This window comes from Varroa jacobsoni, unplaced genomic scaffold (genome assembly GCF_002532875.2).
Source record: "Varroa jacobsoni isolate VJ856 unplaced genomic scaffold, vjacob_1.0 scaffold_259, whole genome shotgun sequence".
NCBI classification, from domain to species: domain Eukaryota; kingdom Metazoa; phylum Arthropoda; class Arachnida; order Mesostigmata; family Varroidae; genus Varroa; species Varroa jacobsoni.
The window spans coordinates 137,491-164,327 of NW_019213161.1; the positions used below are offsets into that span (position 1 = coordinate 137,491).

The window sequence follows — 26,837 nt, forward strand, 5'->3', positions numbered from 1 at the left end:
ATAAACTGATTTTTGTGTTTTTTTACAGGTGAAACTATTGCCAACCTCCAAATTCGCGCCAGTGATCGCGTATATTGGTCAGGTCAGGGTCGACCTCCTCCAGGATGGGACCCTAAAGCCTATACAGATGCCATCTACAATCCACCAAGTGATACTGCGAACCTCGATAACCCAAGCACCGCTAGCGGGCAAGGAGCAGAGGCAGTTGACGGTACCTCATTTTCGGGCGAAAACTCAATAGCACCGATCGGTGGACTGCTCAGTCGAGCTGCGGCAGTATCAAACCTTCTGCAGATTCCACTAACATTGCTCAAAAAGGTCAGTAGACTCTTTTTTCGCAGACGAAGCGATAAATTGAATTTTTTTTAATAAGCATTCTGAAATACACGTTCATTACTGGGTTAATTTGGCGTTCCGAACACATTTGCCGCCATAGTTGCGCTATTCGACTGATCATGCGAATATTGATCGCTCAATTATAGGTAGCAGAGGTACTCACTGCCTCCGTACCGCCTCCGAAAGCATACGTTGGTCGAACACAGGAAAAAAACGCCCCGCAGCAGCAGCAAGAGTCCAATATCCATGTCGAGACGGAGCCGACAGCGCAGGCGACACTACAAGGATGCAGCGATTCGGCACGAATAGATCAGGTGATGGAACTTGTAGCAGAGTACCAACACGGCAAAGACGAGCCTGAAGAGTTACGGACACAGGACGCAAAACTGCAGCAATATTTGAACCATAGTGAGAGCGAAGATGATACTGGTGAGGTAGTTCTAGTGAGGATTGAGTAAAGTCCTTCCAAAAGCGTCAACTTAAACGTATTCAACTACGATGGTTCGTTGTTAGAGTTAGATTCGACGAGCGCTTCGAAGCTGTGTAGAAATCAGAAATTGTATGTACATTATAAGAGTAAAGATAAAAGACAATTATTCTTCCTCCGAAATAAAAGGACGACGAATCCAATATACTTGTGTTTATAGTGAACAGCAATGTAACAAGACAAGCCAGAACCGAATTGGCAATTAGTATGCAAGTCTGCTTTCCATACTCTAGGTACTGAACAGTGAGAGAGCTTTAACAACGAAAGCTTCTTGAACGTGTAAATATATAGCCATGCTGATATTATAAATAAGTTGAAGAAAAACCAACATTGTATTTAATTTGGTCAAGTTACCATGTTCTTAGCTTGACATCATAAAAACAAAGACTGTTCTAGAACTCTCTTGTATTGATCATACACTAAGTTGGGTAACTTTGAAGTAACATGAGAAAAGCGGTCTGAATATTTGGAATTGGTCAGTTCTCACAGTGCAGTTACACACTGCACCGCAGACTTCAGTAACGAAACATATTTATAATTGAGAGATAGATGTGGTTTGAAAAAGAACACCGAAATTTACGGGTTTATTCGTCAAAGTGCTGTTTCAAGACGTGGGCATTATTTGTTGCTTACGAAAATCTCGTTCGACGAGAAATTGATATAATTTTTCGTGAATGGCAATAAGCATCGGTTCTTTTAGTTCGTAGGATACTAGAATCAGCCAAGATCATTTTCAGCTTCGCATATAGTTATTATTGCTTAATAGTTCAACTTTAGGTAAACAGATTCTCGTTTTAGCGATAGCTCATACCACAAGATCACATTGATCGTGCTAAAAGCTACTTAAGCGAGAGGCATAACAACTATATAAATTGTCACTCACTAATTGAGTTATTGTAGCTTAGTATCAAAGCCAAACGTAGATTGAATTGATACACAAGGTCCTCGCATACTTCAAGGAAAACCGTATCCGGCGGCTGACTTTTCGTCAAGATTTTGCGTGTGAGCAATTTAAGCTATTCTCCGTTTATTTTCATGAAATTTAAAGATTTGCAGCAACGACCTCAATCACACCCATATAAATTGGGCTGTTGCAGCGAGGTACTATACATTCCCGTCTTCCAACACAACATCGAAAACAGAATTTGCAAAGGCTGTGGCGACATCGTTTAACAACAATACCTTTAAAGGCCTGTACGGGTCTTTCACAGGAATGGCACTGCATATTACAGGTCATTACCTCAACAGGTACCTCACCCATCTGCCGAAGTTCAACGGGTTCACCGACTTCTTTACGCTCCCAGACATATTGATTTCCTCGTCTTTGCCAAACTTCGATTTCATTTCGAAGTGCTAGCACTTCAAGTCGTTGAAGCACGGCCTGACAATTCGGTGCAGGACAGTATGGTGTGCCTCCTTGGTTGACATCGAATACCAAAACAGTGTGATACAGACATTTCTTACACACTCTATGTCTTTGACACATTTTTAAAAGAACCCCTTCAAAGTTCATTAAAAATTTACCGCACGCACGACACGGCCCAGCTGTCTTGCAAGGCCAAAGATCTTGCCACAAGAGCTTTTTGTAGCGCAAATACGGTATCGTATCGTCGAAAGTGGATTTGTCAGTATCCAACAATTCTATTTCTCGATAGCTAATCGTGGCTTTGCATCCCTCGACGGGACATTTGGCGCAACTGAACTGCCTGTGTGCAGTCGATACCTGCACGCATTTCAAACAGATCTTATGGAAGCATGATCTTATGAATACGCCGTAATATGGCCTAATCGATTGGTAACATTGGTCACAATGCGACTCCTCTTTGACAAGTTGAAGAGAATCTTTATAAGTGTCAATGTCAGGACTGTGGCGAAAATTTTGCATCATCTGTATTTCCTCTTCCGAGACCAATTTTTCGCAGCCTTCAACCGGGCATTTATGATGGATAACTACACCGAAACGACGCATTTCCCGGCATCGCTGGACGCAGTCCGAACAGAGATTGTGGCGGCAGGCTTGCATTTGAAATCGCATATTCTTCTCGATTAAAGAGGTACACGAATCGCATGGGATTAAACGCTCGAGGAACATTTTGCCGGGTAAAACGCGAAACAAATCTGTATGCGGTTATTTTTAGTGGACCCGGGGTAGAGGTCGGTATGGGATAGTTACAAATAACTAATTCTGAATGGTATGATTATAAGGCTGTTCCGATAAACACCGATAAAACGTGCAGAGCCGAATTTAGAGCAATTCGTTCTGTACATCGGTGTGTAAATTTGCTTCATTATCTATTTGTGTTCATTCTATGTACGGGATACTAATTTCTTTTTTGTGTTACGAGTAGACACAGCTGTAGCATCGAGAAAGTTTTGGTGTTTCTTAGTGTTACTACAGTTTACTTCTAATCAGTTTCGGAAGTTATGCTCGTTGCCAATGAATTAGTATGGAATTTGGACAAATGAGATAGCCAGACCCTCCTGAACTGGTGGATGGTTTTCATCGATTTGCCACCACTCGTCTGTTGTTAGACGCCTGATTAATTCAGGGGTCTATGCTTCAACATATTCCATGGTGGATGTGTGATAAGAAAAATATCGCATTGGGCTTGTGTTTGGTTTACTTACTTACTTGAGGTTTACCGAAAAAAAGCTTTCCTGATAGCTGTAAAACAGAGCAGATATCTGATTATCTGAATAGATAAAATAACCACTGAGCACTTTTTTACTTAATGGTGTTTCTTTTTCTTTCTTTGAAAAACGTTTTATGCAACGATAATTAATACAGTATTACTATATTTTGTCTACGGTAATATAATAATAGTTGGCTATGGAAACGAAAATTATGATGCCGAAAGTAAGTCAATAAATTATTCATCGTAGATTAATCACTATTAAATTTGACGTTTGTACTATTATCCCTATTCGTCACAAGTGACACAATTCGTGTGATATAAACAACTATTAAAGTCATTTATTACTTCGCATATAACCATTACCTGCCATAAAACTGCCGTATCAGGTTGAAACAGCTCTTTACAGCAAGTTTACATAAATGCTATGCTTATTTAGAATAAACATAACAGTATTGTATAAGGCAGATAATTTTAGTAACTAGTACTTTCGTAAATGTGCATAGAGATTGCACTGTATTTGAGGTACATTTATTAGCGTTTTTTTGTTTTGAACACGATATATCGATATCAATTTCCTGATACGAACTTGTACGACTAATACGAAATACGAGCGAACGAAACAAATTGTTCTGTTTATAGTACCAGCCATGCGTAGCGCTTCCGTCGCACTGGTATTAACCACCGTAGTTTTTCGCCTTCAACCACCGAACAAAGGAAAGCGAAGTACATTTTTTAGTGCTCATCAAAACGAGGAAAGCTCTGACAGGTCAGACACCGGCTATATATGCTGTATTTTTATTTCATATATTTTTTCAAACACTGTCAATATTTACCTGTTTTACATCATACCTACGTATCTAGTTAATGTCCTTCGTATTCTTTGATTTGCCTGTTAATTCCCTAATAGCCTATAGCGCGTGCATTGACTTAGTAACAATAGTAAACATCTAATATCAAGCCAAAGCAATAAATACGATAATTGTTATATCATATTATGGTAAAAGGTGTTAACGTAAAAAAAAACGTTGATAAAGAAGCCTTACTGGATAAATGCTTTTGAGAGTTGAATTTAATATCATGTGCGTACATTCAGAGATGTACATTAAACCCAGAAACCTTTTTGGCCCGACGTATGGGGAATTTATTTACAGTTCTATTAGCTTGTTCGTATAGAAATGCTTCTTATCCTTCCCGTTCGTCTTCTTCGTTTATGTCCAGAAGTATAATCTGACAGCTACTGTCAGCGCAGAGTACCGTTCCCGTTTTACTATTCTTGGCATGTGTTTGGTTTTAAGGTGCTTTTTATCATAGTTGCTCCGATTTCCGGAAGTCAAGTCACGATCCCTTATGCATGTAGACCCTTTAACCCCCGCAGAGTCAGTTTAAAGGCGCACTAGCGAAAAAGAGAATACTGACATTGGCTGCAGTGTGCACTAAAATAAGTAGTCACCACATAAACGGTCAAAAGCATTCGCACAATCAACTCGAGTCACGCTGTTAACCTTCGTTGTATTGACTGACGAAATTTTCGACAGGAAAAATAGCGTATATTTTGGCCAATATATGGTTAATGAGGCGGCCTAAAACAGGCTAAATATAATCGTATCCATTGTATGTTCAATGCTAAAATGCGGGCGCTTGTTGTAGAGTGGATACCTAATACAAATCATGGAATTCTTCATATCTTCGCAGTAGTCCGGTATAGTTTTACCGCAAGCATCAGTACTGCATATCCTAAGCCCAAATGGCAGGGGCAACTTAATCTATTGTACTATATCCGTGGGAAATTTTAGAAACAGCGGTCGATCAAGACATAACTTACAACTAGCTTTGGTGCACGGTCGTAGCCAAAATACGCTATCTTTAGGCACCAAGTTTAGCCTATCCGTCCCTACCAGCTTGAATAAAAGATTCCCCGACCAGTTTTTGCTGTGGTATCGAGAAGTTAGCTTGGTTGTTCACTGGTGAGCGGCCTTTTGCTACGTTATTACTGTCGATGTGATGGCGATATTGCTGGTCAAAATTATGATTAACGTCAACAACAGACGAAGTCACAGTTGTGCAGTTGGCGACGGGGCACCTTGCTATGGGCTGGTGAGGCATATAAACGTTATAAAAGCAGTAGACGCAGATTTTATGAATACATATTTCCAGAATGCAAATCTTCGTCCAGGGCGGGCATATCTGGCACACGTCGCACGTCGTAGGGACAACGCGGTCGTTTAGGTGAACCTCATCTGAAAAACCGTGAGGGATACGAATATTTTTGGACTGGAAAAAGGCTTTCAGAGACGCCGATTTAATAGAAATATTAGTTTCATTGCCCCCAGTAGTCACCTCTTCGTTTATAGTTATATTTAAGTCGTTAGATGCGAACCTTGAGGCAGTCCTATCTCGCGTACCTTTTTCAAGTTCAGTAACAGGCTCGTCTGCGGTGGTCAAGCCACTACAGGCTGCATCACACCGCCTGTCGATGGCAGGATCCCAATGTACCCTGTTAGGCTGGGGAATTGTCCTGTAATTCAATTCAGTGCCATTCTGTACACGAGGTATCGATCCCAGAACGTCGACCTGATCGATAAGCGGCGGCTCAGAAGCTTTTTTGATCCTTCTCGTGTTTGCTGGTTGGGCTATACTTTCTAGCTGTCTTGAATAGCTACTCTGGACGTCGATAAATAAAGGATGATTCATTTTTGATGGTTTATTGTGAGTGGGCACAGCTTCAGACACGAATCTATTACGCGCACTACGGCTGCTCGTGGCAATAACTTGCGAAACTGCCGGCTTACGGCGCTGTCTTGCCAGAAATGGTATAGGTTGTTTGTTCTTCCAGCTATCCATTTGTGTAATTAGAAACCAACTGTATTCAGTCTTAGGATAACCTATAGATCATAGCGTACTGATCCTGAAAGCTTTGTGGTATGTAGGTACCCTAAGACACCATAAACAAACGTGAACGTTTGTTGGTTCGCACATCGAACGTACGCTCTGTTTCGCGTTTGTCTGCGGAAAAAAGGTAGGTCCATTCAAAGAGGGAGAGAGGAAAAGGACAACAAAGAAGGCGTACCTTTGGTTGGCTGTCGCGCCAGAAGTATCAGCGGCCAATTTTGTTTACTCAGTGTCTACATCAAATTTGTGCCTTTTAAGCAGGTGCAACGTGCTACAAACGCATACATGTATAGTACATTGCATCAGTGTCGAAGAGGGGCGATCGATGATAGTCAAAACATACTTTAATCATCACTTTCGTAGACCGATATTTTATATAGCTCGATCCCAGTGGCATACGGTGGTCATCTAAACTTATTTTTTGTTAATTCGATAGACATTGAATACAAATGCTGTCAATCTGGTTTAATAATATTAAAATACATTCGGGCGCAAATATAAATCGATGACTTTGCCAGGCAGAAACTTACTTTACAATTTACACAAAAACAGGGTTGTCTTCATAGCTGCCACTGCTGCAGAACTTTTGATAAGAACATGTGGTGCATACGTTTGGACAGCACCTCTTTATAATTATAATTAATTTGTGATAAATATCGATTTAGAAGAAAGGAAAAAACCAAATCACAAGACTTACATAATAGCTGCATTATCCTATAAGCGAAACAACTTTGAGCTCGGTCTGATTATTTACGCTGTACATATAGCGAATATATATCTTGGTCGACACTGAAGCTGCCTCAAGTTTTTCCGTATTTGTCCCATTTTTTCGCCTTTTTCTAGAGTATCGCTTTTGATCGCGAAGGACAACCTGCTGAGCAACTAGGAATCTCAAGGAGGACCCCGCTCATCCTGCACAAACGAAGTTCACTCAAAAGGTCTTTGCACTGAAGACTGTTATTTCGTTTAGTCTTTTTAATTACGGCTGCATACAATATGCACACAATTACTGTCACACTAAGACTTGAACCTCTGACTGTTAGCTCACTGCGTGTGACTCGAACGGGTGAATAGAATCATAGATTTATTTGCTAATTTGATAGCAGGCGTTATCCGAAACGACTACTCTTATGAGCACGTTACAAAGACAGCAAGGAAGACACTGCTAGAACGATTCTACAGAATAAAGGAGATCATGTTATTTTATTCACTTAATGTACAAATCATTAAACAATAAAAATTAAAACATTTAAGCAGGCCTAAGGCTAAAAGGGCCATCTTGCGGTTTACGTCTATACATAATAAAATCCCATTTCGGGTCGAGAATACTATTATGTTATCTACATTTTTATATATGATAATTTTAAGTACTTTTTAACATCACCTTTCTACTCCCTTTGTTCTTCGAGCAAACTCAAAATGTATTCTTTCAATAAATGTACAAAAACGACCAAAATCGTCATACGACAGCTTCGTTCTACAGGCAGGAAACGGGCACACATTTGAATTTAGTCGGTAGATCTTGTATGAAGCGCAGTAGTCACAAAAACCGTGGTAGCATCGTGATACAACGAAAGCTTCAGACAGGGTTGATGCAAATAATCTCTTGCATAAATCGCAACTTTTTGGGGGTAGATCGGAATCAGCGGTACGGTACGTTTTAGTACGAGTTGAAAACCCGACAGTGACAGCACTTCCGTTAGGGTACGTTTGGGACCCGTTTACGAAAGCGCTGTTGGACGAATTAGTTTTGTTCGAATCTTCAATTCCATCCTGAGACAGTACAGCCATTGTACAGTAGGTAGCTGGACACCTAGCTAGAGGTTGCCGACGAGTGTATCTGTTATAGTAGCAAATCGAACAGATCACATGGACGCAGTTCTCTAATATGCAAATCTCCACCCAAATTGAGTCTCTTTGGCACATATCACATGTTCTATAGATCATACGACTCCATAGGCGTTTATTATTTGGATAGCGACGAACGCGACGAAGATCCTGTAACCGTTTTTCAGCGAGAGTAGCAGCTGACAATGCTGAGTCAGTCCTTACTGGATTGATTTTCGAATTAAGATTTCGTTGCAAAGGTCTGCGCGATCTACGAACAAGTGACAGCAAATCGGGCCTGGTAGCTACTGTGTGCTCGGTGACAATAACCTCGCAACCCATAATGGCACAGGAAATTTTCCCATACAATCTCAGGTAGTCGATGGTTAAATCTAAACACTCGTTACATAGTGCATGCTTATAGCAAATTACGTTGGTAAAAGGCCCTGGTCCTAACAAAGCTGCTTTGCAAAATGGTATACTGCAGCGCGGATAGCTCGACGTACTAGCAACTTTTGCCTCGAGCTCTTGTAAACCAGTGAGGTTTTGGCCTTCGATGAAAGTTCTGTCCAGTTCTCTTCTATTAACAGTTGTAGTTACTCGTGCTTTCTCAATGTCTCTCAGATCTTCGGAAGTGTGCGTCAAAGAAATGCTGTGCTTCGTTGGGGCGCACATTTTGAATTCACTGCTATGAGCGGTTGCTGGACCCGCCGCATGTTTGATCTGTCGAACGGGTCGAAATTCATCTATAACCTCCTGGACCTGACCGTGGGACGTCGTTGACATGAGCTCATACGTCTGGTTATGAGGAGCTCCGGCTTTGAATGCAGTAGCGGCCTCCTCATCAGCGGTGGTATTTTTAAACGACGTAGTCGACACAACATCTTCGGCCAATCTGAATGTAAACATGAGCAGCATAAACAAATGAAAGAAAATGCCACAGTTTTTAGCCAAATGCCGCGTATTTACATTAGACGTATGCATTTGTCTTGCGAACGTGTGTGGAGCAGTTACAGGACCTGAAGACCTGTCTTAATGGCAATAACGGAAGCGAACGCCTTTTGCAAACGAGAAAAGCTTTTTATAAACATAGGCCAAAGTCCTGTATATATTATTGTACCACTTTCCCAAAAAGATTCGCTTACGGACGAAGGTATAGCAAGACAATCAGAGCATTTACTACGATATTAACAGTGCCCTTGAAAAAAACTGGAGCACGCTTTTTTTTTTTAAAAAATCTACATACTACGTACATTAAAATGACCCGTTATAGAGAGATAAAATTACCTTCTCATCTGCTCAGGCCTACTAGACACTTGCTTAAAAAGCGAGCAGGACGAAATTGTAGGGCGCTTATTGTCGTTTTCCATTTTGGAACCCTGGACAGGGTCTGCAAAAAGGTTAATCCCTTTTCCAACATAGTTAGTCCACACGTGGGACGCGATGTCACAAACAGCATTTAAGCCAGTATAAACTGCACCCAATAAAGTTTTTGTAGCCGACACGTGACTTTTGTTATTAAACTGTGGAATTTCTTGCAGGTTCGATGAAGTACTCGGTAGATTGAGCTGATTCGCGAGTAACATTTCCGCGAACTTTTGAGTGAACTCGCTACTACCTGATGAAATCGCATTTTCCGGTTGTTCTACACGAGTAGCTTGTGGGCTGTTGGATAGATTAGAACTACTTAGAGGTGGCTCTTGGCAGGCACAAACGATTTGGGAAGATGTCCATGCTAGTTTACGTCCACTGCACCTGTGGGTGGTGCCGGCAATGGTTCGCGGAGTTGGGCGGCGTCGTAAAGGAACTGCCGCGGATCTTTTGCTACTTCCTCTATGGTCATTCATTTGGTCGTTTCATCAAAGCTGCATCTGATCCGAAGTCGCACTCAAAACACTGAACCGGGACATACAGCTCAATACCGAACAGTTCACGAACAAATGTTAAGATGCATGACGAATAGAAGGGTTAAGTAAGTGAGAGGGATGCATATCCGATAAATATGAACGCAATGTGACAGCCAGGACACGAGTGGTTAAGACTTAGGCTGTTTGGAGCTAACAGGTATAACTTGTTATTAATCGATGGTAAGGGAAAGATGGGACTGTCGATTAATGAACGAACGTGGTACGCACATAATCGTCTGCAAGTGAATCCGACGCTGTTTAGATTTCTGCTACTGAGTAGGAAGGAACTGGCTATGCTAGGAAGTTTTACAGAGAATATATTATTGTCAGCAACTATGTATGTCACAATTGTTCTATTCATATATCAGCTTTGCGATTGACGTCTCGTTGGCACAATACGTGACGTATTTTAGCAAGCTAAATTCAGTTTAACTAGTGTTGTAGATATTAGATAAATATAGCGTTTTATAGATTGAGTATCACTAAGCCGTATCGCATTCTGTACTTCTAAAAATCGCTCGGACTATAGCTGAACTCACAAGAATTTCGTAACTCTGTGTACTGCTATTAGTTCCTGCGGTTTTCAGTAGTCGTAAAATCCTATTGTTGATCGTTTTTGGCTAAACATAATACCTATAGGACTATGCTTATTTAAAACAAAGAGATATTCTTTAGTTCAGTAAAATAGTGGTAGCTCAATTACTTCAGTCAACTTCATGAGCGACTTATATTGATAGACTAATTAATCTTATCACAATTGATTCCATGAGAGTTCGGAATGAAATTTCACTCATATTGTTTTATTCTGTCGATCATAGTAATGATTTAGGTTATTCTAAAACAATCAGCCGCGGAACAGCCACTTATGCCTATAAACCCAAACATTGATTGACCCCATTAAAGTAGCCAATGGCGGCTTTGCCATATTTAACTGTCTACGTACAGAATATGAAACCCTTTAAACCGTCTATACAGAAAATGTAGCCCTAATTTTTTATTTATTAATTCAGATTGTACTAACGACTTTCCATCATCGAGCCACCGAAACATTGGAGTACCTTTGGGTGTTTAATACTTTTTGGCTGTAGCGAAATTCTGATAATCACTCCGAATCGTTTCTGCACGTAACTATAACTGCACGCAACAGAAAAACTCCTGTTTATTGAACTCTGCGTTTGTTTCCATCAACATAGACCCTGTATATAGTATATATATTACAGATATTGTACACTTACCATAAACGGCCAGTTTAACAGTCCACGCTGAAGCCCCTTTATGAGTAAAAGTTCATCACTATTTAGCTCAATATAAGTTGCGGCAAAGCACTTATATATATATATCTAATCTTACTTATATATACACTAATCTCTGAACAGCATAAATTGTATTACGAGGATGTTACGAGACATATAAGGATGGTGACTCCGCAGGATTCCTACAGCGCCAGTCAAATTAACGAATGTATTTGTGTCCTTTTAGCAAAATCTAAATGTATTTTGTCTATAAGGCGACTCTAGGGTGGCCTAACTATTGTCGGCAGAAACAAGCAGAACACTCTTTTTGTTACTGTGTGCCCCAGCACTGTTTAACAATTTATTTATTTGTTTATTGACAACTTGTAGAAGTGACTATACTATTTTTATACGTCTTGTATTTTTTAGTTAAATTTCTTATCATATTTTTACTCCCATCGTGCGATACATGTGTCCGAAGGCTGAACTTTATTTTTACTACTAGATCAAGCCTTCCCGCTACATGCTTAAAACGTCTTACAACAGCCCTTTCTAGCGAACACTACGGGAATTAAAACACGTGAAGTAGCTTTAATAGAAAAAAAAAAAAGCCAACTTTTATTAATAGACCTGAGTCAACGCATGTTTAATTCTATATGTTACGGTCCCAGCTTTTCAGTGTTACTGTAAAAAGTATATATGGGTTATGGGGCATGCCGTTGTGACAAAAGCACCCCCATTTAGATAGATCCTGCTTGCGCTAGAGGTGACCGGATCTTAATACGATATTACGTACATTGCATTGTAATATGTTTTTAAACGATAACCTTAGCTCTGGTAGCTCTTCTGCGATAGTATTTTTAAGTCTATTAACTTTTGTGTTTATCTATTAATATCTATTATCCGATCGACATAAATGTTGTCGCTAAAATACTCTCAAGTTCTCTTTCCTCTCATTTTCTTCTTTACATTAACTATTCTCTGGGACGTATTCGCTCCTATGTATGCGGGTACGAAATAAATAACAACAAACTTTAGACGAGTTTTAATAACGTCGTCTTTTTTTGCTTTTTGGTTGAGGCTTTTGAAATCGACGCACGAGATTTACAAAAAAAAACAAACATATGATCAAAAAAATGGCGTATGTACCTTATAACGTCCAAATTTCATCATTATTTGTTTAGGGGAAAAAGGCTACACTGATGCGGATAGGTGCACATATTCAACGCTGTAAGGCTGCATGACCTGTATAGCTGCACTACATCATTGAAAGTAGGCCGAAGTTCTAAAGAACCTAATCATGCTCCTCTAAGACAGTTCTTCGGTATATTTTTTCCCTTTTCCGGGATATTTTTTTCTTCATTCGCTCACATAGCCCGCTTGGCTATCAGTGACGCTTACGTAGGCGTGATACGCTGTATCTGATCAAACTCAGATGGAATGACGCACATAGTAGTTGTAGCATGCACAGCTTAAGCAATATCCTTAGTTTTGTTGTTGCAAGTCGTCTGTCATTTATTGCCACACTTTTTGTTATTTTTATTTCTTCTAGGTTCAACGGTTTTAAACTCTCTTGCCATCTTGTCCTGGTCCTTACGCTTTCGATATGGAATTTTAGTGTACTTAAGAAAGCCTTGAGCTTCATCCTCGCTGATTAGACCATTGCAGCTACCTACTGCGCACCGTTTGGCTTTAAGACTTAGATTTATAAAACAGTCTTTGCATTGGGTGTGTCGACATCCTTTGAAGACAATACCCTTCATCGATTCTATTTGAGCAGTGCAACAGTTGCAGGCCGTGTTACCGATGGTCAACAATACAGGCTCGTCATCCACAAGCGCTTGAATTAGTAGAGGGTCCTCATAATTATAAACAGCGCAGGGCTGTCGCGCGGTATGAGACATTGACAGTAACGGCGCTGGTGTAATTTGAAGGCGGTGAATAGACGTTGCAGTCTCAGGGGAATTTTTCGCAGGTTGGTACGTTTCATCCGGTAGTAATGCATGCATTTCGACTTCCCGAAGGCGAGCCTCACAGTCTTTCTCACAGTACATAATAGAAATACTTCCTGCGTTTTCAGCAGCTGTATGCAGACAGGACTTACAAAATCGATGCTTGCAACAATTTTTCACCATAACTTCCTGCATAGAATTGCTATCACAAGCAGGGCATTTGGCGAATCCATGGTGAGGATTGATATCTTTATGCTCGATGTTAACATTTTTCAAATATCTAAAGCCTAGCATATTTGTTTCTTTCGTTGAACCATTAGTTGAATCTGCCACCTCACCGTTCGCGTAACCGCTAATTAATGCTTGTTTGTCCGGCCCCCACAAATCGCTATTTGATAATGATTTGTCCGCTGGACTAGCGACGATATCTTGTGGGATTCTCGTAGTAACCTTAGTTATTATCGAACGACAACTTTCATAACAGTGCCCTGTGGTTAATTCACCAGGGTAGACAAGGTCAGTCTCATGTCGACAGAGGGTTTGGTCTTCTTCCTCTGCCTTGTTTACGAAGGAACAGTTTCGAAAATCCGAACTGGGACGCGCAGCTGCAACGTAATCCATGACGGCGCTCGCACCATCGACTAAATACTGCGTCAAACCTGGAGAATTCTTCTGTCTCGGCTCGAGCAAAGGCCGTCCCCTTGCTCGCTCCTGCTGCAGTAATGCGCGGTTGCGTTGCATGATATCTTCCATGTTTATTTTTACACTAAACGGGTTCTTTTCAGAACTGTAAACTATTGGTCGAACGGCGACTAGTCCACGCTGCTTTTCCCCGAGAAAATTCAAACGCAAATCGTTTAACTCCGTTCTTGTCTTATCGCAGTCCATCTTAGCTACAGGTGGTGAGGATGGTAAAGGCAATCTGGAGAAGTTGATCTGAGTCCCGCTAGACGAACTGTTTAAACCACTTATATGCGAGCGGGATTCGTGGGAGATACCTTTATCGGAACGTCGAGAAATGCCGTCAATTGCTACAAGATAAGCTTGAGCCCCACTCGTACCAGCCATATTTTGTGCGTTTCTTTGGGTTACGGGAAGGGTTGCTGTAATACCACGCATATCGTAAGAACAAGCAGGGGACTGCTCTTTTGCGGATTTACTCATTTGATAGGATTACTTATTGCTTTCTGTCGAGTTCCTGCAGAACCATGATATCGTACGTACACTACCGGGTTGTAGTGACTTTAGCTTCATAAAACAAAGAGTGAGTTCTGTTATAGTTACCATTTGAAAGAGCGTTTTTTCGTCGTGGTCATTAACGTGATCTCATATATGGCCGTCGTTTATTGCTAATCAATGGCTAGCCGGAACGCATTACCACTAGCACCGTACTGAGGACACTGAAAGTTATTTGCAGAAAGGATCAAACGAATCTTAAACTCAGTCGAATAACAAGCTACACGAGTGATCCCGAATGATAGAGAATTAAAAAACTTTTTAGTTTATACACGTATAAGCATTTACTGTTTTCCTGTTAATTCGAAAACTACTATCCATTACTTGCCATAACGAACGTCTGTGAACATTGAAAACTTGTAACGTAATTTCGTTAGGTTACCTGCATATTAATAACAAGACGTTTGTATACAAACACGGTCAGCAAGGCACATCACAGCATCGGCGCTTATCCTAAATCTCTATCTTGTTGGGCGACTCGGGGTCGCCATTTTGTCAATGACGAAATAACTGTATTTGTGGAATTTTCGCTTGCTTCCTTGTTGATTTGCCTTTTTTAAAAGCTTGGTAATTCGTGCTTACTTCCCTAGCGACATGGCAGCTGGATGATGGTAGATGCAGCGGCCAGAATGATATAAACCGACTGACACAAAACATCAAGAGAGGAGACTTCATAACGACACAGCATGGGGAAAGGGCTTAAACGACGAGTCCATATCAGCTCGGCACTCTCTATAGCACTATTGATATGAGCTGTGGTGCTGAGGCAGCTAAAACAGCGAAGTAGCAAAGGTCGATTGAAAGCCGCGCGTCAAATAGGATCATATTAAAGAAAACTGTCACATCATTTTTGTTTGTTGTCAATCGATAGTTCGACGACTTGACTAATTTAGAGAGCTTTCGCAGCTGCCGGCATGCGGTTGTTAGGAGAGAGGGTTGCCTGACGAAATCCAATGGCTGACTATGGCGATTTTTGGGACAGAAGCGTTTGTCACCATCGGTAACATGGCTGCACTGTATGTTTTATTTATGCGAAGTAGTAGCTATACAAGATATAATATGTTCATATAAGGAAGAGTGGACTTAGATGAAGCAGGTTTTGAGTTGAACGGCCATCGAGGTGCAACGTGGTTGCCAGAAGCTATAAGGCGATAGAGTAACACCGAGTCAAGATCACCGATTGATCTTCAAGGACATGTAAATGTGTTGTCTTCTATTCGCCATGAATTATTATCTAATTGTTATTTACCTGTTACCTGAGAATATAGCGTGACTTAAGTGTATGGATAATAACTATCGAACAACGTGTTGTTCTATTATAATCTGCGATGGTATGCACATGTTGATTTGTCTAATTCGTAGGCTCTTTTTTTAAATGTAAAATCTGTCAAGAAATTGGCGTGGCAGCAAGTCGAAACATTTGTAGTTAAAGATTTGGACCAGTCATTCCTACAGCCGCTAGTCATGTTGTTCTGTGTAACAGTCAACATTATAAACGAAGCGAACATTTCTAGATACACGACATAACGTTTGTTTTCTTAGCGACTGGGTTCAATTCCAGCGACTGGGTTCAATTCCATACTCTCACTGTTACGGTCAGCTTATCTCAAACGGTGTCTTAACTCACACGAACGCTGAGCTGGGTGAAGACGCTTTATCATTTTTTCAAAATTTAACTTAGGAATAATTTATGTCTATGTATTTTAATACGGTGATAGTCACATTATGGCCAAACGATACTACTCTGAGTTTTGATCAGTATATTTTCGCTGTTTTATGGGTCCTTCTTTAAGAAAGTGTACAATCTCAGCCCATTTTCCCCTATATATATATATGTATAGTGGTCGAAATATATATATAGTGAGGAGTGATCGATAGTTTTTCTAGCTAGGTGGTTTGGAACTCACATATTTTAGCCAACGTTAAGTTACATTGACGTCGGTGGCATTCGAGTGGAAATTTGAGAGTAGTAGATGTGCACAATTGCTCAGATATATACACCGTAATAAACACCCAACATACATGTTGGAGACGAACGGAACTATGTGATGATTTGGTGTGTTAAACCAATGTAGGCTTAAGTTCATTAAAAAATTGTACGGTTCACCTTATCTGAAACGCAAAAAGGCCTATACATTTTTTTTCTATACGAATTCCCTTAACTAACTGTGTATGTTTTCGAGTAACAAACGTGTGTGCGTTGAGTTAAAATGAAGTCATAATAGATTGCATAGCATAAAGTTGCTCACAAGCTACGAAACCTGTGTTCGCCTAGAAGGGTTAACTCAGTTCTTTAAAGAGGTCTTTTTGGGACTCATGGTTCGCTCTTTGGGCGGATTTGTAAATTCAAACGGATTTGTCTTCTCTGTAGCAGTTTAGAAGACTTTGTAGAAGTAATATTATTGCTCATTGCTATGTTCCATTTCTAACACTAATGAACACTGGAGTTCTGAGCGGCTATATATTTAGATTTTTAAAAATTCTGTCCTTTTCATGCCAGTCGCCCATGCATATATCACAGGAGTCAACTGAATATTGTTTTTTTTACGACATGTTTTAACGACATCGGAACGATGTGTGCACTAAATTATTGGGCACAATACGATCACCCATCGACACAATCGAGTACCACATTAATCTCGTTGATTTAAACGTCTCGTGGATGATCGTAAGATTTTAAAATCGGTCACCAGGTGCACACAAGAGATATAGAACAAAGCTATAATAGATACGGGCTATGTAAATTACAAAACCTATACTCGATAGTTTGAATCATTGTTATTTTATTTACTTATTTTATTTAGTTTATTTATTTACTTATTATTTTGACAATTTGAAATTATTATTTTGACGAAATAGGGGGGCGGAGGGCGTCAGCGATCGGTCACTAGTTAAACCATAATCTAATTAACTAAAATTTTTATGATATGTAGTGGAGACTTATTTTTCAAATAGATAATGAGAAAATTCTACTCGAAATTGGTTGCTTCTACGATAAACTAATTTTCTTCATTTTTGTCTATAAAGATCCAAAGGAAACCTCAACTGTCGAACTACTTCTGGGAAATGCAGGGAGTCGTATGAAGTACCTAGTGAAGACCATTTTTCACAAGAATGTCTAATTAGCTAAATTTTGATACAAGGCTGACTATTTTATGAGTAAAATGTTTCTCGACTAGGCCTCGAGAACAGCTTCTCTACAAAAATAAATAACGTATGCAGAATCATTCATCAGAACGACCGTCATTGCTTTTACTTATATGTGTAACAGTTAATAATACCTACATGCGTGCCTGTACGTCCATCCCTGGCTTCGTATATCTCATATATGTAAATATAGGTGATCTACTTAGTTATGTCGTCGACGTTCTTAGCAATAGATTAAGAGTTAATGAGCGATTATCCACAAGAAATGTTCCCGCTGAACGGAATTTATTTTTAGTAATAAATCTAGATTGATCGAAAATTTTGATCTATCCAGCTGTATTACAGGACAAAGGTACATAGTTGCCTTAAATGCTTACTATCACTGTAAGTAAATATAAAAACAAATTGAAGTGTACGATTTGAGGCGCATGTAGATAGATGGGCAAGACCTGTAGGCGTGTATTACGTATCTAACGAAGGAATCTTAATAATCCCAGCTTATTTACCATGGCGTTTCATGTTTGCAAGAGGGTAAACATACATTTCTCGTTTTTTTTTTTCTTCTATGAGTTTTTACTGAAAGCAGGAAGAATCATGACAATGTTTTTACTGTTTTAATTAAATGATATTATGTATATAATACGAATTCAAGTTCAATTATTTTCCCTATAAAAACGTTTCTGCCGGCTATTCTTTGACACCAACAATATTAACTACTACACAATCGTCCTGTTTATCCGGTTGAGTTGTGTAGTTATTTGTATTAGAAGAAACACTACTATAGAAGAACTTTTCCGTTCGAAACAATCATATTCCCATCAGAACCTAAGCTAAACTTCTAGCTCAAAGGTCCAAAGCATATCGCTTACATACGGGGAGTATTTAAACAACTCAATCTAGCTTTATATATATATATGAATACGAATATAATAAAAGGTTTCTCTAGATAAAATGCGATTAATGGCGGTATAAGACAAATCTAATTATTTATGCTAGTTTAACGGATTCCGTAGGTAACATAAACCTTCGTTGAACCGCAACGAGGGTATTATTATATTATATTATAACGTAGTCGTTTCAATATGCTGATTATTACAAGATGGTACCTCGCTAATCTTTATCCTAAAACGAAGCATTCGCTCAATAACGTTATTATCATCATCAATGAAACAGAGCAATCTGTACGAGATTTCCTTCAGAATTCTAATGGAATCAGTCGTGTTATTTTATCAGAATTAGTCGCTCGAGAAAGCGTCGTGATTATGACTTACTTACTTGTTATTAAAAAACACTATTTTTATTTCTCCATCCTGAATTGTATATCGAATATGTGTTGGAAAATTGTGAAAATCAAATATACGATTTGACGATTACTGGACCTACGGCACACCTACGAGATGCTGATTATTTTTTTATTGCTCGTTATCTTTTCGTTCAGGTATTCTCCGATAGCAATTTAGATCTACGAAAGGCTTAGCGACACCCAATCTATAAAATATAGCATTTCTATCAGGCCTAAAACAGGCCACGCAAATACCTGCTAAATGATTAAAGATTCAGCTCGTATTACAAGTGCACGTTGAGCAGACTTTTAAATGCCTATTCGACACGTAGAGTTTTTCTGAACAAGTTTTACTCAGTTATTTTCATTCTATCGTAGACCGACGACAATAATACAGAGGACGATATTTCTACAGAGCGGCTAGCAGCATTAGATCAAGCGTCAAGCCTGCTCTAACTGTTCGATGCATTTCTTCAATAATGTACTAGGCTGTAATTCTGTGTATAAAGCTTACATGTGTGAAAACATGACATGTAAGTTATATAATCGTAGACACACAGATAAAAAGTGACTATATAGATATGAACTATGTAGTAGTGATTGGTTTACAAGTGAAGACTCGCGTGCTATGTCTTGAAATGATCGACATTCGCACAAAATAATCCTACGGAGGTCCTTCTCATAAGCAAATGCTTTCACAGTAATGAGACAATGATATATAAAACTGGAGGCAAGCATTTGGAAATTTTGTCACTCTGCGCGCACCTCATCACTTCCGTACTATCAGATTCCAAGCAATTCAAAAACTGAAGGTTAGCTAGGAAAACACAAACATGACACACATATAATACCCTGTATTTAGGCATCCTTGTTCATTGTCCTTCCGTTGCTGTGGCTTCTCCAACCGCCAGCGGTTGTTACCGTGTACGATAGCAATCACGAATACCTTCACATGCCCTAATAGCTAACCACATCAGAAATATGCGTCATATAGATATACACTAGTTGCAATTCTGCTTGTTTTTTGCGAGTTTTGCTGTTTGTTCCCATGTTCCGTTTTCCTCTTTCCATTTCCTTCTTGATCTGCCTTTGCTGCACCATTTCTACTTCTGTAGTCGACTGACATAGGTTTTTGACAAACAGGAACAGAATACGACACTGACCCCAGCCAGCTAATCTGGTTGCTTCCATTATCGTCGTCACCATGATTGTTGTTGTTGTTATTATTATCGTTTCGTCCCGAAACGACGTCATTATTTGTGTTTTGCTTAGCCTGTCTGTTAGACGCCCTTTTTCCCCCATCGTCTCTCTAGGCCTTTTCGTCTAACAGAGCAGAGGAAAAAGAAGCTAATAGTCTGAGTCAAATTTCGTGTGTTCCGTCGCTATAAAGATCTCTATTTCGAAGGCCATATTTAACGCCATTATAGGTTTAGTTTGACTGGTGTTTCGTCGTTGGTCCTCTAGGCATATGGAGCCGTAATGACCGAGGTTATATAAAACTATAGACGGCATGTAGATTAGACTATAAACTATGACGTGTCACAGCGGCGCTAACAACAGCAACGTCAGTAGGATCCACCTTCTGGTGCTTGGTGACATACCTTTATAATGTAATCCTAGTTATCCGCTGCGACGTTCAAGGAGCACGTATGCGTACGTTTCAGAGCTTCGATATGAGCTGTAGGTGGACGCTTCCTGGAAGCACCCGTAATGCTTCTCTCTAAATGAAGTAACTCAAGACCCTAAAACGACCCGGCGTCTTAGCAACGCAGTCGTTGTCCAACGGTAGGGGAAAGTGAGACTTAGTGTTCTTTCCGTCCGCAGAAGAGCTATTGTTCAGTGCTGCTACTATTTATAGTGTTCAACCGTTCTACTCTCCTGTGCCCTACTTCAGCGCTTCCCGTTTGAATATTACTTGATCTGTCTCGTCGTCGTGCGTCGCACTTTCATCGGCATTAAATTTCCAAGCCATGCTCTCACTTCCGCAGCGCTCACGACATCCACCGGATCCACTTGATTTGTGCATTCCTGCAACTCCGGAATCTATCTGTCTTGATTTCTTTTTTTGATCAAATGCTCTGTTTGTTTGCTACTCCGTACGATCACCCAGCAACATTGTCTGCGTACGTTGACCGCGCCGACTCGACATTTTCCTGAACCTGCGTAAAAGCATTCGACCTTAATCAATACATCCATACATAGGCGTCTTCCTCATCAGAAGCATTAATAACAACAGCATTATCTAGCGACAGTAAACTGAACCAAGCGTCGGCCGTCTGCCTTTCTAAAATTCTGTTAGCCAACGTTGAGTAGACGTTAAGGAAAAAACCACAGCGGCCGACAAGACAGCGAGGATCAGAATAACAGCAGCGGCAGCAACTAATATAGACAACGATTACGACAAAGCTGAACTGGGTCGCTACGTCCGTTGATTCTTCCTTCTCTGGGCTTTTACATATACCATTGGTGCTTTGTCAGGGTCCTGCCTACTAACGACTGTCCCCTTGACTGCGATCATGAAAGCGCTGGTAGGGCATCTATCTACATAGCCTCATTCTACATGTGATGACGTACCGACTGGTTAGCGAGAGTGAATCTCTGGGTTGGATCAGTTTTCGCTGTAGTCAAGTCCTCTGCGTTTCGCAGCTCTATGGATCTTCTTTCGTCTTTGTTTTCTGCCTCCCCTGACCCTATCGCCCTATTTCAGTCTCTCTTTGGCGTTTCTTGGCCGTGTCTTTCGCGCGATTTGCCCGACATCGCATGTACGACGGAGGGCGCAAGAAAGGTAGAATGATCTACGCCGTTTCTTGGCCAGGGTCGATCGGATGAGCCTAAGTGGGGCTAACGCTTTTAACGGCGGGTAATACCATATATACAGCTGACTTGCCCATTGGTGTTCTTTGCGTGCTGAAAGCTGTTTGTAGCCGTTTACCCGTTGCGGATAATGCATTTCCAGTTATAGCAGCCTTATATACTACTCGTCACGGCGTTTCTGTATGGTTTTGTCCTCCCGAAGGAGCCTGGACGATTTGTGTGGGCAACGAAGCTACCCTTATTAAAGGAACTGTTTAGGCGGCTGGTTGTCAGTGAGCCAGCATGGTAATAACCGCAGGAACGATCTTTCGGCTATTGTTGTTGATAATCATATTGCTGTGTACTACTTCGGCTGTACAGCAGCCTCTTCGCATGACGAGTTCTCCACTGATTTGACATGAACTTCTAGGCCATCAACCCTTCGAGACGAAAACTGCACTGAACTAATTAAGGTAAAGGCACAGATGTAGGTACGTAGTATATGTCCACATACGTACGCCGTGATTATGCTCAAGATTGGCTGGACACATGGACCTAGATATAACAACATTCGATTTTGCGAGCGAACGCGCGATTAATGAAAGGCAGCTTTTGAGTTCCATCGGTTCTTGTCTATCTTTCTACAGGCGTTTGTCTTATTGTAATTGGCGCATTTATCAGTACGACTAACTGCAATATCTGACTAGACTTGCCGCCGGACTGGATACTCAAACGAACATCATGACAAACAACTCAATATAGGAAACAGAGTTGACATGTCGACCTCTGTCGAGGGAAAAGTCGCTGGAATACTATTCTTAGCCTTGTTTCCAAACGCCTATAGACCAGATCAGCCTTCAGCTTATTACCTTCAATTGAAGTTCCCAGATGTTTACGATTACAAGACAACCGATCACCTTTATCCTAATCTGACCAAAACCCAAAGTTCATGTGTACTTCCTCCGGAGACGCAGTCGATATGTGTTTCTATCTTGTTCTTTCCACTGTTTAAATTCGACTGCTGATAAACGTATCAGACTTCGCTGTGTGTATCCATATTCGTCACTTCGGATAGATGGTATATAAGCCGGGCAGACGTACATTGATCTGTCTGGTTAAACGATGACGATGCTGTGCTTAGCGCTGATGGCAGAGACTCTAGTCTGCGAAAGGGCATCCTAAGACATATTAAATAAACGTCCGCCCTAGCTGTGCGCACTAAATACGCCTAGTCAAATATTGACAAGCACGAATTGTTCATTTGCCTTGCCCCTATGAAAGTATGAATGTAACGTAATTAGGCAATTAAGTAACTAACCTAACGAAGTATAAAACAAACGAAGAATCTCGAACGTCCTGAAAATCAAATGTCGAAGTACGCATGGCACTTGCTGTTAGGCTGACGCCAGACTGCCAAATGGTAGAAAATCAAAGAACTAACATTAATGCGGCACCGACAAAGAAAAATATATGTTTAGACGTGCTTACCTTCATAACTCAATTTTTTTCCGTTGGCCTGTCACTCCCTGTTATACAAGATCTGGTGCTACGACTGGCGTCGTTACCGGCATTAGATGCTGAACGTCACGAAGACGCTAACCAAATAAGAATCCCGATCCGGAGATAGATTACTTGAGAGTATCGATTAGACACAACCATAGCGAATTGATAAACAATTCTAGCTAGGCAAGATCTACGTACGTAAAATTTTTACGGATTAAATTTTAAGCCGAGACGATGCGTCGTTGTCGCTAATGGACAATTCTGACGCCCTTAGAGAGAAATAACAGGTTTAAACGCCTTGAAACCCATCTCGTTATCATTTGGCGCGATAGATGTATGGTTCTTAATCTTCGCTGATGCAGTTCCCGTCATGTATACAGGCGCCATTTATAAAAAAAAATTTTTAAAAAAGAAAAGATTAATTTTCAATATGAAATGTATGTTGTAAATACATATCTGGTAACTTGTATTGATAAGGTGCCACCTTTCGGCGTGCCTCTTTGTAGTCAAGCAAGCTAGATAAAGCGAGGCGGCTGCGGCAAAATCGACATTAGTGTTCTAACCAGAGTTTTGCCTAGCCTCCTTCAAGCTACGCTCGTATGAATTCAACTGATACGTCAAGCATGCGAATAGTTTCACTCGACAATTACCACAGGAACACTAACGAATGTACAAAGGTATTGGCGTGAAACGCTCAAGTTTTTGGAAACTTTAAATGGTAAACCGCGTGCTCGTGGGCCTTTCACAAACGCCGACCACTGCCTAAGACCCTAACCAGGCCAACGATGACAGAAAGCACGTGAAGGCATGGAAAAATGTTTGCTAATTGCTTTAGAGAAGCATCAAAATCCTTCGGTGACCTGTCATACCTGGTTATTTTTGCCAAAACCAGCGCCGGGGCTAATATATGCTTCACGCTGCGAACTGGTTCATCATGGGGCATTCTGTGCTCGAGTAATTGGTCGTAACTGCGAAATAGTAGGCTGTTCGGACCTATTCTCATTGAATCGGGATAGCACATAATTCCGTAGACTGCAAAAACCAACCGATTAGTAGAGTTTTGTATGATTTGCTTATCGAGGTGCATAATTATCATCATTATTGCTATTATGTGCAGAGTAAAGCAACAGTTTACTCGTAACTAGGTTATTATATTACAATCTAAGTCCTCGCTTGCTTGGCGAATTAGCTTTAATACTTGACCTTGCAGCTGTTCTTCTCGACATATTGCAATCAGATGAACAACATTGAGAGGTCGGTCTGAAGGGCATATTAGTTTCGTTGGCAGCAGCGCTACTTTTCTTCGCGAACAAATCAACCCCACGTAGAAATTCGAATTCTGGTCAACACCAGCTTATGTACCAAGCAGGAGTTCTTCAAAGGTCCTTGAAAATGTTGTCTGGCGCAAGCGATCTCGTTTGCGACGATGCTGCTTCCAAAAAACTACCGCTATCGGTTTTTTGTGGTAAAAGAGGCGAAACAAGCTGGGCGTGTTCATATCCGTTTGACGATTCATCGCGGTCTATCGCAGGGAGACAACACCATACTATGGCCCCATTTTTGATAAGTTGTCAATCAAATTGGTCTGGGTTTCTAGTACGTTTGACGCGTGCGTATCTGTCACACCTAGCCTTCACATTGACGAACGTGTGCTACACAGTACAACGAGTCACGAAAATAACATTCGTTAAAATAGTAGTTTAATAAAGGTACATGCTCATATATTTGTGAGCTGACTGTTGCATTTTATTGCTACGTGATGTCTTTGCTGAGGATAGACACCGGCCTTACTCGATATAAGCGTATATGAGTATGAGCAGAAAAATTCGTATTCTAAAAAAAAAACTCACTGAATTTAAGGTGTTCGACGCGTAAAAATTATACAGTTAAAAAGCAATATCTATACACTATAGAACAATATTAAATATATACTTTATATAGTCGCTTAGGATCGCTATCTGCCGAGTCTGCCGGGCTCTTGAAGGGTTCAATGTAAATGTGTAGTTGAAGGCGTAATACCTTACTGTGCACTATTCCATTATATGAGGTTTAGAAAGTTCAGTGTAAAGTGGAAAACAAAACGTCAGAGCTTCTTCATAGATATTGCTCCGTCCTACTTGAAACGTTTCTGTGTTCTGTACTGTTTTAATATATGTGTATACCTCAGTTATCGGATGGGTACACAAATCACCTCGGTCCACCAGGGCCGAAAAGCGCACTAAAAATTTATTTAAAAAAACAGAATTTTGTTGCGTTCGTCTAACTCTTAAAAAAGTTGCAGACCTCCGAGTCTCTCCCGAGGCTGGCTGATGTTAACGACAAACAGTATTGTGACTGCTTTTTGTTTTCAGGCAAATCTGCTGCTGTCGCCGCGACGATCGCTATTATACACTCATATTTATTACTTCACACATCAATTCAGAATACGTTATGCCAAAGGCCTCGCGTTTGGTTCGGCCGGATGCTGCTCTTTGCTAGTCCTTAGCTCGATACCCGGCATAGAAGATGATCGAGACAAGTCGAGTGCACCGTGCGCGACACCCGCGGCGGCACTACCCGGTACCCCACGGAGCTGCCGATTCAAGTAGAAGAATCAGGTCATCATACGAAAATAGGCTGCACTTGAGAAGACAACAACTCTACTGGATACTGCTAGGTTATAAGTTGGAAGCGAGAAGAATAGAAAACGTCGAGTTTACGTTCGGTCTGATGCCGGACACTGAGAAAAGGTTTAAGTTGCAGCGTAATAGGGGGCTTGCCAATTACATTCTCCGTAATCGAAACCCTGGTTATCTTCAGCGCTCTTTGGATGGGTCGCGCGTTGGTGAACTGAGGCATACAAGCAACTGTTTTGCTTAAAAACCTGAACCTACTTTGAAATGTACCGACGGAAAACGGTCTTAGAAACCGGAGCTTCTCGTTTTATTATAACCTTGAGGTTAACAATTTGATTTAAATTGAGAGATACTGAAAAAACATATCATCTGATACGTGCCGATCCAAGGTAGACATTTTGATGCTACATGACTAACTGGAATTGTACTTCTTCTGTGTTACTTGAATTTTAACGATTTACGAAAACCAGACTATTGTCTACTTAAACGTTAAAACGAATTTACGAATTAGGACAGTCATATTTTTTACATCTACGAAGAAAGTTATCTTTGACGCACAAAACCAAAAAACTTTAAATAAAATTGTTCTATTAAAAAACTTGCATTATATTATCACAGGGTGCTTTCTATTAATATGAGGTTCATTACTTCCATCTGCTACTAACTGTAGATACCAAACAAATTAAAGGACCTCTAACATAACATAAGGCTTTAGCATACCTTTCTAAGTAAGTCATAATTTTAATTGGACCACATTTATTTCTTGTGATAATTGGGATAATTGTAGTGCACAGATTCTGCTATGAGACAACTGACAAGACACGTGGACGTTCGGTGCTCTAATCCCGAGGTTACTTGAAATGACCGATGGCCATCGATCTCCTCAGCCGTTGCCAGAATATGTGCTTTTTTCTCGTTAATTACCAAAGCTCATCGGCACGTCCGTTTTATCCAGATGATCACTTTCTTCATCATGCTTTTTTTTACGAGAGTCT

General features: G+C 40.5%; 4 protein-coding genes and 2 long non-coding RNA genes across 14 annotated transcripts in view; 2 read left to right on the forward strand and 4 right to left on the reverse strand.

The window, feature by feature from the left end:
• The window catches only part of LOC111258755 (uncharacterized), a 4,573-nt gene extending 3,605 nt beyond the window's left edge, over positions 1 to 968 (forward strand). For all 3 annotated transcript variants that reach the window (XM_022830256.2, XM_022830255.2, XM_022830254.2), the window contains exons 6-7: positions 29 to 318; positions 483 to 968. In XM_022830256.2, coding sequence (XP_022685991.1) covers positions 29 to 318; positions 483 to 794 — 602 coding nt within the window. In that variant the 3' untranslated portion in view covers positions 795 to 968. The remainder of the gene's footprint in view (positions 1 to 28; positions 319 to 482) is intronic.
• A 2,802-nt stretch (positions 969 to 3,770) lies between these two features.
• LOC111258759 (uncharacterized) lies at positions 3,771 to 6,468 on the reverse strand. 3 transcript variants are annotated; one of them, XR_002679168.2, is made up of 3 exons: positions 5,862 to 6,467; positions 5,282 to 5,696; positions 3,771 to 4,154 (listed from the first exon to the last, which is right to left on the reverse strand). XR_002679168.2 is itself a non-coding variant. In XM_022830262.2 (2 exons), the coding sequence occupies exons 1-2, from the start codon at positions 6,298 to 6,300 to the stop codon at positions 4,093 to 4,095; spliced, it is 501 nt and encodes a 166-aa protein (XP_022685997.1). In that variant the 5' UTR covers positions 6,301 to 6,468; the 3' UTR covers positions 3,771 to 4,092. The 3 variants fall into 3 exon arrangements, 2 of the variants coding, with proteins under 2 accessions (XP_022685997.1, XP_022685996.1); XM_022830262.2 differs by lacking the exon at positions 5,282 to 5,696 and having other exon boundaries at positions 5,862 to 6,468; XM_022830261.2 differs by having other exon boundaries at positions 3,771 to 5,696.
• A 1,049-nt stretch (positions 6,469 to 7,517) lies between these two features.
• On the reverse strand, positions 7,518 to 10,221 carry LOC111258758 (uncharacterized). The gene is made up of 2 exons (XM_022830260.2): positions 9,463 to 10,221; positions 7,518 to 9,070 (listed from the first exon to the last, which is right to left on the reverse strand). Exons 1-2 carry the CDS (start codon positions 10,020 to 10,022, stop codon positions 7,729 to 7,731), a joined length of 1,902 nt encoding a protein of 633 aa, XP_022685995.1. The 5' UTR covers positions 10,023 to 10,221; the 3' UTR covers positions 7,518 to 7,728.
• Positions 10,222 to 11,900: 1,679 nt separating this feature from the next.
• On the reverse strand, positions 11,901 to 15,130 carry LOC111258762 (uncharacterized). 4 transcript variants are annotated; one of them, XM_022830272.2, is made up of 3 exons: positions 14,885 to 15,117; positions 14,551 to 14,666; positions 11,901 to 14,369 (listed from the first exon to the last, which is right to left on the reverse strand). In XM_022830272.2, the coding sequence occupies exon 3, from the start codon at positions 14,332 to 14,334 to the stop codon at positions 12,826 to 12,828; it is 1,509 nt and encodes a 502-aa protein (XP_022686007.1). In that variant the 5' UTR covers positions 14,335 to 14,369; positions 14,551 to 14,666; positions 14,885 to 15,117; the 3' UTR covers positions 11,901 to 12,825. The 4 variants fall into 4 exon arrangements, with proteins under 4 accessions (XP_022686007.1, XP_022686006.1, XP_022686005.1 ...); XM_022830271.2 differs by having other exon boundaries at positions 11,901 to 14,666; positions 15,085 to 15,130; XM_022830270.2 differs by having other exon boundaries at positions 11,901 to 14,666; positions 14,919 to 15,120.
• Positions 15,131 to 15,285: 155 nt separating this feature from the next.
• Positions 15,286 to 26,451, forward strand: LOC111258763 (uncharacterized). 2 transcript variants are annotated; one of them, XR_002679171.2, is made up of 2 exons: positions 15,286 to 15,699; positions 25,579 to 26,451. It is a non-coding gene; the product is annotated as an uncharacterized LOC111258763 (long non-coding RNA). The 2 variants fall into 2 exon arrangements; XR_002679170.2 differs by lacking the exon at positions 25,579 to 26,451 and adding an exon at positions 17,530 to 17,739 and having other exon boundaries at positions 15,303 to 15,699.
• Positions 19,768 to 23,573, reverse strand: LOC147753733 (uncharacterized). Its single transcript, XR_015310284.1, has 2 exons — positions 23,213 to 23,573; positions 19,768 to 21,090 (listed from the first exon to the last, which is right to left on the reverse strand). It is a non-coding gene; the product is annotated as an uncharacterized LOC147753733 (long non-coding RNA).
• Positions 26,452 to 26,837: the final 386 nt, after the last annotated feature.

Excerpts from the sequence above, each read along its gene's own strand:
- LOC111258759 (XM_022830261.2), bottom strand. The coding sequence starts at position 6,300 with ATGGATAGCTGGAAGAACAAACAACCTATACCATTTCTGGCAAGACAG. Across the intron at positions 5,697-5,861 it reads TGTTACTGAACTTGAAAAAG|ATGAGGTTCACCTAAACGAC; the intron begins GTACGCGAGATA and ends ACGGTTTTTCAG.
- LOC111258758 (XM_022830260.2), bottom strand. The coding sequence starts at position 10,022 with ATGAATGACCATAGAGGAAGTAGCAAAAGATCCGCGGCAGTTCCTTTA. Across the intron at positions 9,071-9,462 it reads AGGCCTGAGCAGATGAGAAG|ATTGGCCGAAGATGTTGTGT; the intron begins GTAATTTTATCT and ends GTTTACATTCAG.
- LOC111258762 (XM_022830271.2), bottom strand. The coding sequence starts at position 14,430 with ATGAGTAAATCCGCAAAAGAGCAGTCCCCTGCTTGTTCTTACGATATG.